Genomic DNA, 15150 nt, shown 5'->3' on the forward strand with positions numbered 1-15150 from the left:
GCTCCTTGACTCATGAAAAGAATGCCTTCTGCTATCTCAGCTGTAAAGTCAATGTCCTCTTCTACTTCATATCTTACCTTCAGGTTTATTCTTCCTATGAATCTTTGAGAAAATGACCACAGAGTAAGTGGTACTTGTTAAAGAGTACTTGAGTTAGATATGTGTGCATATGGGCAAATAGAAGGTCATATAGGTCCTTTTTGTCCTATGCCCATTCTGGTTTGTTTGCCTTTACAAAACCCACAAAAAGGCAAGGGAAAAGATATAAATACGTTATTAATTTGTGATAATTTTTAGGTGCATTTCTTGAATCCTCAAACATAGAAGTTTATTATTTTCATAATAGTATTTTTTTTTAAATATTAACTAAATGCCTGGTTTCCTTTCTCTGTTTTCTACCTCAATTTTAAAATCATGTTAAAGGTTGAGAAGCAGCACGTTTGTTTTCTCCTCTTTGTATCGTGGCATGGCTACCATGCTTATCTTATCAAGATTTATATCCCTATCTAATTTAGCTTTTCATAAATAATTACAAATCACTCATGAGGCCTTGCCAACTGCTCCAGTCCCACAAAGTGACTTGACCTGAACCCCCAAGGTACTGAGAAACATTCATCTTGGAGTATTTTCATAGGCAGTACTTCAAAGGAATTGTGGTTTAAAAATATGCAGCTATTTTGGTGACTACTTGTGTGGGATAAAGTTTCCCATCAGTAATAGTAGTACTGTAATAGAGCTTCAAGGAGAAGGGAGGAGTTCAGGAGAGCAGTCACAATACTTTTTACCTCATTCTGCTCAAGTAGCAGGAGTGAGCAGAAGTAATCAGTTAACATAACATGGACTGAATTTGCAACAGGAATACTGTAAATTTCTGATAATTTCCAGAGGGGGAAAAGTTCCTCTGGCAAGTATGCATGGCCCCTGCTCAGTTAGGAGCAGTGTTCTTTATTTTCTGACTAGGTATGTAGAGTGGTCTAGCTGTATAACTGGGGAGTGGTGGTTTGAAGGAGCAAAGATGGGAACTGGGAAACATGGCTGCAAATGTGCAGCTTGGAGCTCTGCTCTGGGCAGATTTACGAGTGGCTCTCATGCGTAGAGACTTACGGTGTTGAAGCTACACATGCAAGAGCAACTTCTGAGCAGCGCTGTCCATCCAGCCTTTCTCTCCAGTTACTCAGACGCATCTAATCGCCGGGGGGTGGGAATTTAGCCTTCCAAAATACAGGGGCTAAACTAAAGTTGGAGTATGCTCTGCTCCTGGGCTATCAGCTTGACTTTTCCTTCAATATGGAAAAAATGAGGCAGCGAGGGTTCTTTGTTCCTTTCTAGCTTTTCAGTAAAGAACTTAGCCAGAAAAGTTACCGTTGTGGTGATAAAGACAACTTCTTGGAGAAACAGAGGGCTTGACCCATTTACAAAAGGCCTGAAGTGACAACCCACACTAAAGTTTGTCATGGCTTTTCTAGGTAAACTTGCTTGGATGGTTGTTCTCCAGCTTTACTGGGGAACAATAATATGAAAATACAGACCCTTCTGTGTGCTTGCAAGGGATCATTAGCTGAAATTGGGATGCTGTAATGTGGTAGTGTAGATGTGCATTTTCAATCTTTGGTTCTTTGGTGAAGCCCTTGATTAGTCAACAAATCAAAGTTTCTGTCTCTAGTGACTGTGCTATTCTAATTAGAAGTTAAAGGACTGCCAAGATAGCAGTGAAGTAGATGAAGAAAATGAGTTTTTAGGTATTTTGTCAGCAATTGAGAATGTGCCTGTCATCTTACATTCTAACTGTGTTGTGGTTTGGAAACTAGCATTTTGTAATACTGCCTTTTAATATATTTCTTATCATTGCCAATAAGATTTCTTTGTTGGTTTCAGACGTGTTGGCAAACACCAAGTTTTTCAGTTTCAGTGTATCAGATATGCAGTAGATGAAGATAAGACATTTGGAGCTCCTTGCTATAGACTCCAGCATTAGTGAACTATCCTGAAATTCACAAAGGAATTGAAGGAATTATGTTCTTTCTCATTGACCCTAAGACACTCTGGTTTCTGTAGCTTTGCTGATGGTTGTGGTGGTTGGGGACAACAAATGGAGGAACCTAGTTCTTTAAATATAGTTGAAGATGAGAGTAAATTGAAGTCTGAACAGCTTGTTAAATAGAAGAGTCAATAAAATCCTACTGGCTTTTACTGACATTGGGTAATAAAAGTTTAAAAAAAAGTAAAAATATTTAAGTTTTACACTCAGTGAATGAAGGTTTTGTTGGCCCTTTGAATCAAAGCCAGCAGGACTGTCTTAGCTAGTTTAAAATTTCTTCAACAAGTCTGGCTGAAGCACAGGATATAAATCAGCAGAGTGAGTTTGTCTTCATTTGTTCTTATTGAACATCGTCCTGTATGTTGAGAGTTAAAGACGTTAAACACAAACTTCATCCCAGTGGCTTGGTGCAAAGTGTTTAATCTGTCTTGGTCCCACCTATCGTCTGCCTTGCAGATTTCAGTGAGATTTAACCATAAAATAATGCTTGTTCTTATTTTTGCACAGAACTGGATTTCCTCTAAATAAATACTTGCTTTGGCATCCCATTTTACATGCCATCACTGTGTGTGAGATTTAGAATAAGCTGAGAGGAGGGTTGGCCTGGAGTTTTGTTTTATTTTACAGAATAATTTATCTAAGTAGATTTTTTTTTTTTAAGTGGAGGGTACAGCGCAAATGTTGTGTAAAGTTGTTTATAATTTGTTGTATTTCTCCTCCCTTATGACAGTGATCCGAGCTAAAGTGGTGGGGAAGAAGCTCATGAAAGATGGACCATTTGGAACGATGCGATACACAGTCAAGCAGATGAAGGTATGTGTGCAGACATTTCACATAGGCTTGTAGATATGATAATGACTCTAATTAACATGTAATAAGAAACAGAGTTTGCATACTTATCAGCACCTCAGCTTTTTTTGTATTGGCCAGCCAAAACGGAAGAAAACCAGTACTTGGTAGAAAAGGAGCAGGAAGAGATCATTCCTGACATACAGTGCTGAATACCTGAATTCTTCCATTATTTTTAAAATTTCTGGTAGTAAAAGGTGCAGATGTTCTTCTGTAGATACTGAAGTCCTGTTTTGTGTGCAGCATGCACAGTGTTAGACTGTGGAAATGCAAGCTTTTCCATGCAGCACTTCCATTAAATCCAAGAAGCAAATTATAGCAGGGGGTCTGCCAGCCTTGGGAGAGTGTTCTTGTTTCTCCTCTTTCCTTGCATTCTTTGTGACCACCAGTTAGGATGATAGCATTTTTTTCCATGTACAGAACAAATGAAAATCATATAATGAAGTCTTTTCATAAAGCTAAACCAAACACTGTAGCTTTTATATATCGTCAGCTCAGAAGAGCTGTAAAATATTAACTCAGAGATGAAAAGAGGTAGATCTCCTACACCAGTTGCTTGGTTTCTTTAGTTCTTTTTTTCAGAGCTCTAATTCTTTGCTGCATAAACTGCACTCAACCTGCTCCTTTGGACTTAGTATTTTTTCTTAAACTGCCCTGTTGTTATGTAATGCTAAAAATCAGCCCTAGATTGTTTTTCTTGGCAATGCCATTCCAGTCATAAGACTGGTTTATGTCTTCAGAAAAAAAAAAAAAAAAGAAAAAAAGGGAATGGAAAAGCTTGGCAGAGACTGCAGAAATCTGAAACATATTAGACAAAGTAAAGGTTCAGAAAAAACCAGTCACTTGCCTGCCTTGTAACAGTAACTCTCTTTATAAGGCAGTTTATAACTAAGCACGAAAGCAGGGAGGAGGAGATGCAAAGCCTGTTTCATAAGCTGTCGCAAAGCCATGCACGTAGCCAAATCTGGTCCTGGCATGGCTCTTCCACAAGAGTGGAATGCTTGCACTTCGAATAAGAGGGTGTGAGATGTTGGGCTTATTGGTTTCCTTAACCTTAAAAATTTCTTTTTAAGACTCCAAAGGAAATACATATCTGTTGAATACCTTGTATTTGTAAAAAAAGAAAATAGTTATGCTGGCAACAATGAGACAATGCTGCCACTTTTTCTTTTCTCTTTTTTTTTTTTTTTTTTCTTGATAGCTGTCCTGGGCCTCAGCAGGCTTGCAGCACTCTGTGCTGTTCTTGTCCAGTTCTGTTCTTTAGCTCAGCAAGTGTACCCCACTCCAAAGAAGTGCTCAATGTCCACATGCTCTAAGGGCTTCATCAATTTTTTCTGATTTCATCCTGGTGTGTCCAGTGCCACTACTTTCCCTCCCTCTCAGTGCCATCAGTTTGGTGCTTCCTGTTTAACATATAACCATGAACAGGGTGCAGCAGTGATCTAGATTAATGGTAGTCCCTGACATGAATCACTACCCTTTACCAACCATAATACTGGCCTCTCTCCTATCTAGTGATGCAGCCTGCCTCATGGCCAGCCAGTGAATTGCAGTGTCAGAGGTCTTTGGGACAGCATTAAGCATTCCTCCTCCGACGTAGGAGCCGGCAGCAGTGTCCCATCCCTGCTATGAATAGAAAAGGCTTCCATGTGTCTGCTGGCTTGGGGAGGAGCGTAAGCCCAGGCAAGGCCAGCATGTTGAAGTGGAGAAGCAGCAACTCTACTGTCAATAGACACCATCGTGTCAATCTTGAAATAAGATGCTTCAGCCTGTCCTGGCTGTTTTCATTGGGTCATTTTGCAGCACAGTGTCTTTTTGCAGGAGCAGTTCCACAGTGTTTTGTTAGGAAGCTGTGTGTCCAACAAAAGCAACAGTGATTTTAAAGGGGGAATCGTGCGTTGGTCAGACTTGTCTCTGTGTGTGCTGCTTAGATGGTGGGCTGCTGGGATGTTGCATTGGACATTTAACTGTGACCTTTGGCAAGAGGGAACCTGAAGCAGTCAAAGTCCTCAGTAGAACTGAGGACATAGTTCTTGATAAACAAACAAACAAAACAAGTGTCTACTTTGATCCTGCTTTCTGCTGAGCTTTAAGAATTTAGTATAAAGAGGGATTTAGATCTATATAGTGGGAGAGTTCAAAATGATGCAGCAAATCTCTCCCTTGCTTGCCCCAAAGAAAGCTGACTGTCCTCCCTCTGAAAAGAAAACTGAGGAGGCCTATGGCTCTGCACAGCTGCGTGGGAACAACTCTAAAGATAAAACTAACATGTCAGTCTGCATAAACCCTTCTGCACCTGCAGATGAAAAATAAACCATTTAGTCTATCAGTGTGTACTGAATTGCCTGTGGAAAGCACTGAAAGAAACAAACTATCTCTGTATTTCATGGGCTCCTTGGAGTTTGCTGGGATTGATTGTTGATCTCCCTAACACTCCTGAACTTGTTGCTGCATTTCACAACTTAGCCAGCTTGGGGCCTGGACTGGAGCACAAGGTTCAGCCCGCAGTGACAGAACAGTGCCAGGCTTTTTAATGTTCAGGTTTGTTGTTTGAAAAGGCCTTGTGCTATTTCAAGCAACCTCTGCCTTCCCCCATTGCTTTCTCAAATACTATAAGAACACTTCAAGATCACATGTCATAAATCTGCACAGGACTGATATAACCCCTACGTGTTCAGTGATCCTGCAATGCATTCTGAGAATGGCCCAAACCTATTTGAGGAAACTGCAAAGGAAACAAGGAGATAAGATATTTCTCCTCCATGTACACAAACAGTCCTGGTTGACCATGGCAGCACTCTGCACAGGCTGCCAGAAGCAAGGAGGCTTTACTTGGTTTGTGCTAATCTGTAAAATGAGTCTACAGGGGGAAATGTGATAGTCCCAAGAGGAAAGAAGTGGGGTAGGATTAATTTAGTTTAATTTTAGAAAGACTAAAATGAGGTGTTGAGTCTTTCCTGCTCTCTTGATTGTCAATGGATAGAGACAGGAACCACCATAGTGTAGTTCAGCCCACTAGTTGTAGACAGCTATTTTAGGATGGGCTGAGTTGTTCTGGAGGTGCATGTTCTTGGCATTTGACTAGAGAGGATACCTAATTCATGTGAATTGCCTAAGTTTTAGGTAGCTGAAGGCTGGGCAAGATGACCCTTGATATCTAGTGCAACCTCAGATGGGAGGGATAACGGGAGGAACATCGTGAACAGCTTAACAGGGTCAAGTTGTTCCTGCAGCAGGAACCACCACAGTATTTGCATGTGCATTTCTGAGGCAATATGGGGGCTGCTAAGGGGAATGCTGACACAGATGGAAATAGAACAGCTCTAGCAGACATCACCATGTGATGCTTGCTAATACTTTGTTCCCTGTTATTATGCTTCCAAAAATGCACATTTGTGGTGACAGGAGGACTCCCAGGGTAGCAGTTAGGGGAGAGGTTAGCTTTATGGTTAATTTTCTTCTGACTGGTCTAACAGCACTTCTAGGACATTTTGTGTATCCAGAAATAATGCTGAAGGTATTGTCTTCTTCATTTTGACAGTGGGAATCTCTAGAGGATTCCCCCTTGCCAAATTTTCTTTTTCCTTCCCTGAGAGCTGAAGTCATGAGGAATTTTGTTTAGTTATCAGAGGGTGAGGCAGGCCCTGTCTGCCCCAGCATTGGCTTAGTTAGCGTGACAGTGTCTGGCATCGATGACACCAAGGGGTGAATTAAGTGCTTTTGAGAGGCTGAGCATGCTTCCTTTGGCAGCCCTGACAGTGGTGTCCCTGGTGGTAATGTGAACAAGAAATTAGGTCCAGGAGTTGGAAACCAACTGCAGTTCAGCATCATTAGCTACTTCATAGGCAGTCACATTGAGCTTGATGGCACTGAAGATGAGTAAAGTTGTGACTGTAAGGGTCCTGTAGGAAGGACCTGAGCACCTTCTCAGAGGAATGATTACTCTAGCTTGTGGCCCTTTCTGCAAGAGGGAGAATGGGCTCAAAGCCTGCTTGGGCACTTAATTAGTCCAACACGATTTTGAACTTAGCACCATGAGTGACAGATCCCTTGTACTGCACATTCACAGTGTGCAGCTCTCTGCAGAGTAGATAATGCATTGCCTGGAGGGACTGGGCAGCCCCAGCTGTTATCTTAGCTAGTGTTATCTGCTTAGATACTGTTATCATAGCTTCTTGGTGTGACACCCACTAGAATGGGGTCTGAACATGTGATCTTCATTCCGTGTGCCTTTCCTCACAGTACCCTTGGGAGGAAAGGCAGAGCTCTTCTACAGATGAGGAACAAAAGTGTGCTGAGGGCTAAATAACTCATCCAAGGACAAATAGGATGCTTGTGCCAGAACTTAGATCTCCAGCTATCTTGGCCATGATTAGAAAATCTGAATAGGTCATTTGATACCAAGAAAATTGCAGGGATAAAGTAGAGATTAGGTAAAGTTCAGTTCTTCCTCTGGACTAAATTGTGTATATCAAACACTATCTATAAGCTTGTGTTGATACAGTATGATTAATTTAAAACAAATCTTCCTTTGTATATTTGCTGGGTGTACAAGGCAGGCTAGAAAATGCAAACTCTTTTTTTACTGTACACAGCAGGGTTGTTTCTGAGTTGTGATACTGTTACAAGATCACACTGATTAGGGGATTTTTTCCTAAGGAGAAAAAAAAAAATCCACCTGGCTGACATTCCATAGGTGTCTCAAAGATAATTTGGCCTCTCAGCATAGAAGAATTAGTAGTAGTTTTAATTTTATATGAAGTATCTGGGCCTAGCAGAAAATCTGTTAAATTAACAGTTGTACTCTCAGAAAGAAAAAGGGTTGTTGTTTTTAAAGGAGATGGGGGGGTGGTCAAATACCCTGGGATAATAGAGGACTTGAAAAAATAGAATGCAGCCTGGAGAAGAATACCACAGCTTAGGTGACACAGCAGCAAGGATCTATAGCTCTGGGCTTGTTTGGGATTTTTTGGTCCTCTTTTGCCTCACAATAATATTTACTGCTATACTGTGTGCTCTCTATCAATAAAACTCACAGAGGAAAGGCTGGGAAATGCTATGAAACTCTAATTCTGACGTCTATTGTTTTCTCCTTTAACTTTTAAATATTGGCCATTCTTAGAGTTGGAGGGGAAAAAAAGAGAGACTGAATGCTTTGAAAGGACAATCAAATTTTAAAGATGAAATTTTCATGGAAATAATCCTCTATTTTTCAAAAATAGGATATGTTTTATTGGGTCCAGTGTACACATGCAGTAGTTGTTTCATTGCTGTGCAAAGAGTTCACGATGCTACAAACAAGTTGGGCCTGAGTTTCCTTAAACTGCGGTGGTAAGGTCAGGTCAGATGGGGACACATGCTAATTTCTGACTGAGTCCAACTGCCAGTATATCTGTGGGTTCATATTTCAATTTAACTGAACTGTAAGAAAGATTATGAAAAAAAGGAGTGTGGAGGAACTAATGTATGCATGATATTTTCTTCATGGTACCCATCAGTACAGGACTAATTTTAGAAGATGGTGTAGAATTCTATGTCTGCATTCATTTAGTTAGAGAAACATTAAGTCTTTGCTGAGGTCAGCAGGAGTAGCATATGCTGGGTGTTTGAGAAGGAGGTGTCTGGCTTGATGACTTAGATCAAGCGCCAAAGGTTTGAAACTCTTACAGCAGCAACACTGGAAAATAGGGTAATTGTTTAAGAGAAAAATCCCCCAGTTTGGAAGAAATTGTTTAAATCACATGGAGGATAAAGATTCTAAAGTTGAACTAATTTTATTTCTCCCTAATTATGAGCTATATAAGGGAAAAAATTGTTCAGGATGTTGGCAGAGCTTGCAGTGTTGGCGCTTTGCTCACTCAATGCCACTGGAACTAATACGAATGGGAAAAAGTGGTCCCTGTGCGGAATTGCAATGGCTCATTAGCAGGTGGTTTTTCTGCTTTACCAGCAGATCTGGTAGGGAGACTTCCAGGAGTCCAGCTAGTGCCATTATTCATTCACCCTTGTGAAAAACGAAGCTTATTGCTTACCACCCCAGTCTGGGAACGTAGATTGTAAAGAATCATTTGTCATCTTAAGATGATTCAAAGTTTTTTATTCTTTCTCTAGATGTACAGAGGCTTCCAGATAATGCCACACGTTCAGTACATCTACACAGAAGCCTCTGAGAGTCTTTGTGGAGTCAAGCTGGAGGTCAACAAGTACCAATATCTGATTACAGGTAAAGGAGAGTGTACTTCTTCATTAGTAAAACCTCTTCTGTTCTACACATACAACTGCTAAGCTGCCGTGTAGGCAGCTCTGCATACAACTTCCCAAGTGTTAAGACGGCCAACAGTATTCTAGTGTTCAGTACTCTTCAACACTGAGAGTCATTTCACCCTCTAGATTTCCCTCTCTTTCCTAAAGCATATCTTATACTCAGGCATGTTGTGACAAATATATTGTATGACAGTCCGTGGCTGTCGATTTATACCTGAGCTGGCATGTCTGTCCCAGGGGACTCGGAATGAGCTGGAGAAATGCAGGCTGCTGAGATGGGGGAGGGATGCAAGGAGATACAGATGGGTAGCAGTTGCCAAGTCCTGTTTCCAGTGAAGATGTCAATTCACTTTCTCTGTTGTTAAGAGGAGCTTGACAGCATTACTAACCTGCTGGTGGTGCTTACAGCCGGCACAACACTCCTGACCTGCAGAAGTGCTGTTATCTTGCTGACCAGAGATTCCTGAACCAGTTAATAAAAAGAAGGCATTTGCTGAGCAGTGATTGAAGCCAAACATATTGAGAGCATTAGAAATCTCAGGAAACGAGAGAAGTGCTTGAGCTGAGATGTGCTAACTCGTGACCATGTCTCTGTTTTCAAGGCCGGGTGTATGAAGGGAAGGTTTACACTGGCCTGTGCAACTGGTATGAGAAGTGGGACCGGCTGACTCTGTCCCAGCGTAAAGGACTGAATCATCGTTATCACCTGGGCTGTGGATGCAAGGTATGTGTGTCTATGTCTTTAATTAGGTGGATTCAAACATTCGAGCCCAAGAACTCTGTTTCCCCTGGCTTGGTAATACCTAATGATGCTGGAGAACAGCCAGGAAGAGAAATGGAGGACAACAATTTTTACAGAGAAAATGTAAAGCTCAGTTTTAGTGTTGAGACCAGAGAAGAGACAATCAAATAAAAATGCAGAGTCTACTCCTTTTCAATGCCCTGTTGGAGTTAATTGGGGTTGGGGAAGGCTTTCAGAATCCATGCAGAATCTTTTGCAGGTGAATGAAATCAGGTACCAGACGCTTGGCAAGGTATGCCCAGCTTTTTTCCTGTATAAACATTTTGAGTGCTTAAAACCTCACAGCCTGGCACTGGTACTAAGATTTTTGCACATGGCCTCAGGCCTGCAAAAACATAGACATAAGCTCAACTCTTCTGCACCTGAAAAGCCCTTTTGACTACGGAATTAGCTGCGTATATGAAGCTAAGCACATGCTTACGTGCTTACGGAACTGAGGCTGGATTTTGGATTAGTAAGCAGGGTTTTGATGGAGTGGAATTTTGAATCACTTATCTTTGTTAAAAAGACATTTTATGTAATGTTGTTTCTACATGTAGCCTTACCTGATTGCTCTTTCCAATTGCAGATTAGGCCCTGCTACTATTTGCCCTGCTTTGCCACCTCCAAGAATGAGTGCATTTGGACAGACATGCTCTCCAACTTCGGCCACTCAGGATATCAAGCAAAGCACTACGCCTGCATCCAGAGGGTGGAAGGTTACTGCAGCTGGTATAGAGGATGGGCACCTCCAGACAAAACGATAATCAATGCCACAGATCCCTGAGCACACTGTCCCTTTCCTTATCTCCCCTCTCCCTTACTTGTGGCTGATCTTCCTTTGGACACTAACTCTTACCAGATCATGATGATGACAATGAAATTAGTGCCTATTTTCATGCAAATTTTAGCACTTCGAACACTTAAAAAGAAAAGGAAAAAAACAAAAGGAAAAGAAAGAAAAAAGTCTGTGCTACCTTACTGAATTTGTAATCACCTTTTCCATTTTTTGATACCACTCATTTTGATCGGACAACATTTGGGAGCTTACTTTTGCACACCAGAGGGAAAAACGGGAGGGAAAAAAAGAAAAAAAAAAAAAAAAAGTTGGAGCTCTTGCTCTCTTACATATATCATTAGCTGTAGCGATATAATCTCTATTTTTTTAGGAAAACAAAAATCTAAAAACTATGCCAATTAGGCACTGTATTCTTCTGTGCGCTGGCTTCCCATCACCTCTCCTCATGCACTAAGTGCTGACAATACGTAGACAAATCTATTTGAAGGGAAACAGGTTTCATTAATCAGATTGGCAAATGAAGCAAAATGAAAAGAAACCCAGCCTAAACTCTGGAAAAAATTACATTTAAAAGAAATCCTCCTCTATGGGAGAGACTGGCAGTGTGATTGACTCCAGCAGTGGGAGAATTCACCTGGTGTATCTGACCACATTGTCTGGTAAAAGCATTGTTGACTGATTGTCTTAGCTAATTCAGTCACAGTGTGAGTGCAACGGCACATTTGAAGTTCTGGCTTTCCCTGGAACAAAAGAGAGAGTATTTTGTATTTTTGTTGTTGTTCTTTCAAAAACAAAAGCCCCATCCCCTATTTTCGGGGAGGTAAATCCGCCCACAGCAGAGCAGATGAAGTGTTGTGCCATCCTGTTTTGAGCAGCATTGGCCCCTGAAATTTTTGCAGCTTAGCTTCAACAGCAAAACCAGCTTGTGAACACCTTAAAACAAACAGATGGAAAAATACCAACTGTAAATCAATCATGTGGAAGAGGGAAGGGGGAGACTTGCTAGAACTCTTACTATAAAAAAAATGTGTTGCCAAAATAGTGTTTTGCTGAACTAAGATGTATATACACATAATGACATAAGCTATTTTTGACAGGATGTGGATTTTTTTTTGGTGTTATAAACAAAAGAATGGTTTGATTGTGTTTTAAAGACAGAAACATTGACATTCCGAGTTGGTGAGTTGCTTTTAAGGTATTGAAGCTCCAGTGTATTTGCAGTAGTGGCTACAGTCATTGTTTCCTCTGTACCTCCTTGCACCACGGTTCCTCCCCTGCAGCTACACTAGCTGCATTTGTTTATATAGTGAAAGGAAGTGTGTGTGTGGGCTAGGCAAGAAAAAGTGGTCTCCTAATAAGTGTTGTCTGGGATTGTAAAATTTCAGCTGCCAGAGGGTTCCTTCTGTGTCAAGTGCTGTGTTTCCCTCTAGGCACTGTTAAGCATAGCCCTGTGCATGTGCTCATGCCATGTCCTGCAGTGATGTGGGAAGAGGAGCCTTACTGTCTTGTGCTTTGCTGTTGACTGGAGAAGTTTTTTTTCATTCTATTTTGTTTTTTTAATAAGAAAACTATAATATAATTTTTCTTATCAAATAAAAGTATTTTAAGTTTTAACGATGGTGAAGAAGGGGTGCTGACAAAGTGGGTGACTCAGTTTTGGATGGGGAGGGCTTGGGCAGGGAGAAGATTGTGCTTAACTTCATTTTTGTATTATTATGATTATTTATCTTAAGTTTCCATATATCTTCCATTCATTCCACTTAGAAATCAGAGCTGCCACCAGCAGGAAAAAGAGTTGCAGTTATTCCACCTTGGGGCAATACAGCGTTTTACAGTCAGTGACCTCAATTACTGGAGAATTGTTTGGAACCTCTTTGCCAAATTGAAAAGAAAGGTTGCCTGAGATGGGCCCTGATGTGTTTTTATGTTCCTTGCGTGCTACCAGAGCTCTGCTAGATGTACATTCTCTGAAATGCCCCATTTGCTACATGAATTGTTGCAGCAAAAAGCTTCATTTTTAGCATGAATTTTAAAGGGCATTTTCACAAAGTCTGCTATGTATATTTTTGTCCCAGCAGCTCTGAGTGGCAGCGCAGCACAAAACACATTGAAAGTCTTGGATTTTCCTGTGATTGAGACTTTGAACACTTCTCAGAAGTCCTCTTCCCTGTGACTACTCCTAAATTATGGGTTGGAGATGAGAGGGAGAGTAGGGTGCTTCACCACACCCATCATAGGATCAGGTGGTGGTTCAGAACATTGTCACTTTTGGCAAAATATGGGGTTGGGCTTTGGCCCAGCAGAGCAAGCTCTGTTTGAGCTGAGTGTGGCTGACAAAATCTGTGAGGGTCACAGAGGGCGGCGTGGAGCCACCCTCCATGTTTGCATCGAGTAGAGTCAACATCGCTGGAGATGGCCCTCCTCAAGCTCAAGGTGACTTCGCAAAGCTGACGTCTCTTTGAGCTGTGGCCGCTTTTCACGTCTTTGGAAGGCTAAATGAAAATGCCCCTCAGTGCAGTGAAGTGTTGATTTGAATTTTCATTAAACTGCAGCTCTGCATATTTTACCTGTCACCGATTCATTTAGCTAGCTGAGACATCACAGTATTGCACTCAAATTATTGTGAAAATATTTGCATTCTAATACTATGAGGACTTCTGTCCCTAAGTAGGATATAGTGTAGCTATGTGCTTTGTAAACAACAAAACAGCAGATGCATTACCAGAAAATGAAGCATATTCCCACTTTATATTGCAGACGGTAAAATATTTCTGAGATGCAGACAGGTAGATCAGCAGGGGTTGAGGTTTGGTAGCAAATCTTTACCCTTGCTGTGTAAAGAAACAATTGTTAAGGCTTTTCAAAATGTGGAGCCTAAAGGAAGGGGAAGAATCCAGTGAAAATACATTTCTTTTGGGAAGCTTCTTAATTTTGTTTCTGTGTATGCTATCAGGGACATGTATTTCTTGGGCTAAGCTTCAGCTTGTTGCTTGCATTAAGAACCTGACTAAAGGCACTCTTGAAGTGGGAAGAAGCCATTACATGGATTGAAGAGGCTCTAAATCAGACTCAAAGACTTCTTCCTTTCTATCTCCTCTCCTTTCTTCTGTCTTACTAAGTCCCTTCTGTCTGCTAGTGGACAAAGCTCACTCCCTCATTACAGCAGGCCATGTGATATGTGGGAACACCAGGCATGGAGATGGGAGAAGGCAGGTGTGAAGAGTATGCTTCAGTGTGTGAAGCGTACAGTGCCCTGCAGTAGCACCAATACCTTCCTGTCACCTCTGGCAGGCTCCTCACTTCACCCAATAACCTAAGGTCAGAGAACTCTCAATGGCACAGCTCATGTGAGCACGACCTTTGGACACGTACAGGATTACACTCCCTGCCACCATGCCTTAGATACACCAGCATTATTAACAGTACTTTTTAAAATGCATAGCTCATTTCTGAACAGCTCACTGCTGTTCATTTTCTTATTTATAAATATTTTTCCTTATTTGCTCGACAGTGTTTTCCCCTTTAGAATTGCAAAAATATATATTAAAAGTGTGAGAAAGATTGGATTCTATTTTCCTTTGCCAAAATGGAGTAGGGAGAGAGCAGGAGATCTGTGCATGGAGTACCTTGAATAAAGTCCTCCTGTGGGAGGCTTCCCCCTCCCCTGTATGGGAAAAAAACTGCCATTTTAGGTTTAAATTTCCCATGTTTAGAAGAGTTAATGGCCCTTTAGGTAGGACTATTCTAAAACCTAAATATATCACTGTAGCCCATTCATAGTTGGTCAAAGTGAAATGCTCCCTCACAGTGATGGGAAACATACTGTTGTGCTTTTTACGGTAAAGGCTATTTGAAGTAAGGGCCTCCATGGGAACAAGTTTCCATTCTTGCAGATGTCTCTGAAAGTACTGCTCAATCAGAACGCGTTTTTTAGGTTAGAAGGGCAGAACAAAATTTAGGGAACTGCAAAAATTTTCTGTTTATTTTTAGAATATGTGACTTTTGGGGCTACCAATCTTGAGAAAAAACGTGAAAATCCACTAAACATTTGCTGCTGCTTTGCTTGTACTGGCTTCTCCTTCCCTCTGGCACTGTCCTTCCTTCATAGAGCCACTCTGCTGTTCCTGATAGTCATGGAAACTTGGGGAAGGAACCAAACCCGTGTGAAAAATCTTGTCCAGAAGGAATGTATTTGTTGCTAAATTTTCTAGCACTGTTTACAGTTTTCCTCCATGTTATTTATAAATTTTATATTCAGTGAATGTATATTGTCTTTTAAGGTAATGTTGCATAATGTTCACTTTTTATAGTGTCCTTTTATTCTAAACAGTAAAGTGGTTTTATTTCTATCACAGACATTCTGTCTCTGCTTCACTTACATTGGTTTCTGTCCACTTCAAATGTACACAAATGGATTTG

At 41.0% G+C, this 15150-nt stretch overlaps 2 protein-coding genes across 2 annotated transcripts in view; one reads left to right on the top strand and one right to left on the bottom strand.

Moving 5' to 3' along the window:
* The window catches only part of TIMP3 (TIMP metallopeptidase inhibitor 3), a 38065-nt gene extending 22978 nt beyond the window's left edge, over positions 1-15087 (top strand). The window contains exons 2-5 of the mRNA XM_027886673.1: positions 2769-2851; positions 8999-9110; positions 9754-9875; positions 10522-15087. Of these exons, the coding sequence (XP_027742474.1) occupies positions 2769-2851; positions 8999-9110; positions 9754-9875; positions 10522-10719 (515 nt within the window). The 3' untranslated portion in view covers positions 10720-15087. The remainder of the gene's footprint in view (positions 1-2768; positions 2852-8998; positions 9111-9753; positions 9876-10521) is intronic.
* SYN3 (synapsin III) overlaps positions 1-15150 on the bottom strand; it is a 196323-nt gene that overhangs the window by 115486 nt on the left and 65687 nt on the right. The window lies entirely within an intron of this gene.

This window comes from Empidonax traillii, unplaced genomic scaffold (genome assembly GCF_003031625.1).
Source record: "Empidonax traillii isolate 1590-97213 ecotype Southwest subspecies unplaced genomic scaffold, ASM303162v1 scaffold191:size1449129, whole genome shotgun sequence".
Lineage (NCBI taxonomy): Eukaryota > Metazoa > Chordata > Aves > Passeriformes > Tyrannidae > Empidonax > Empidonax traillii.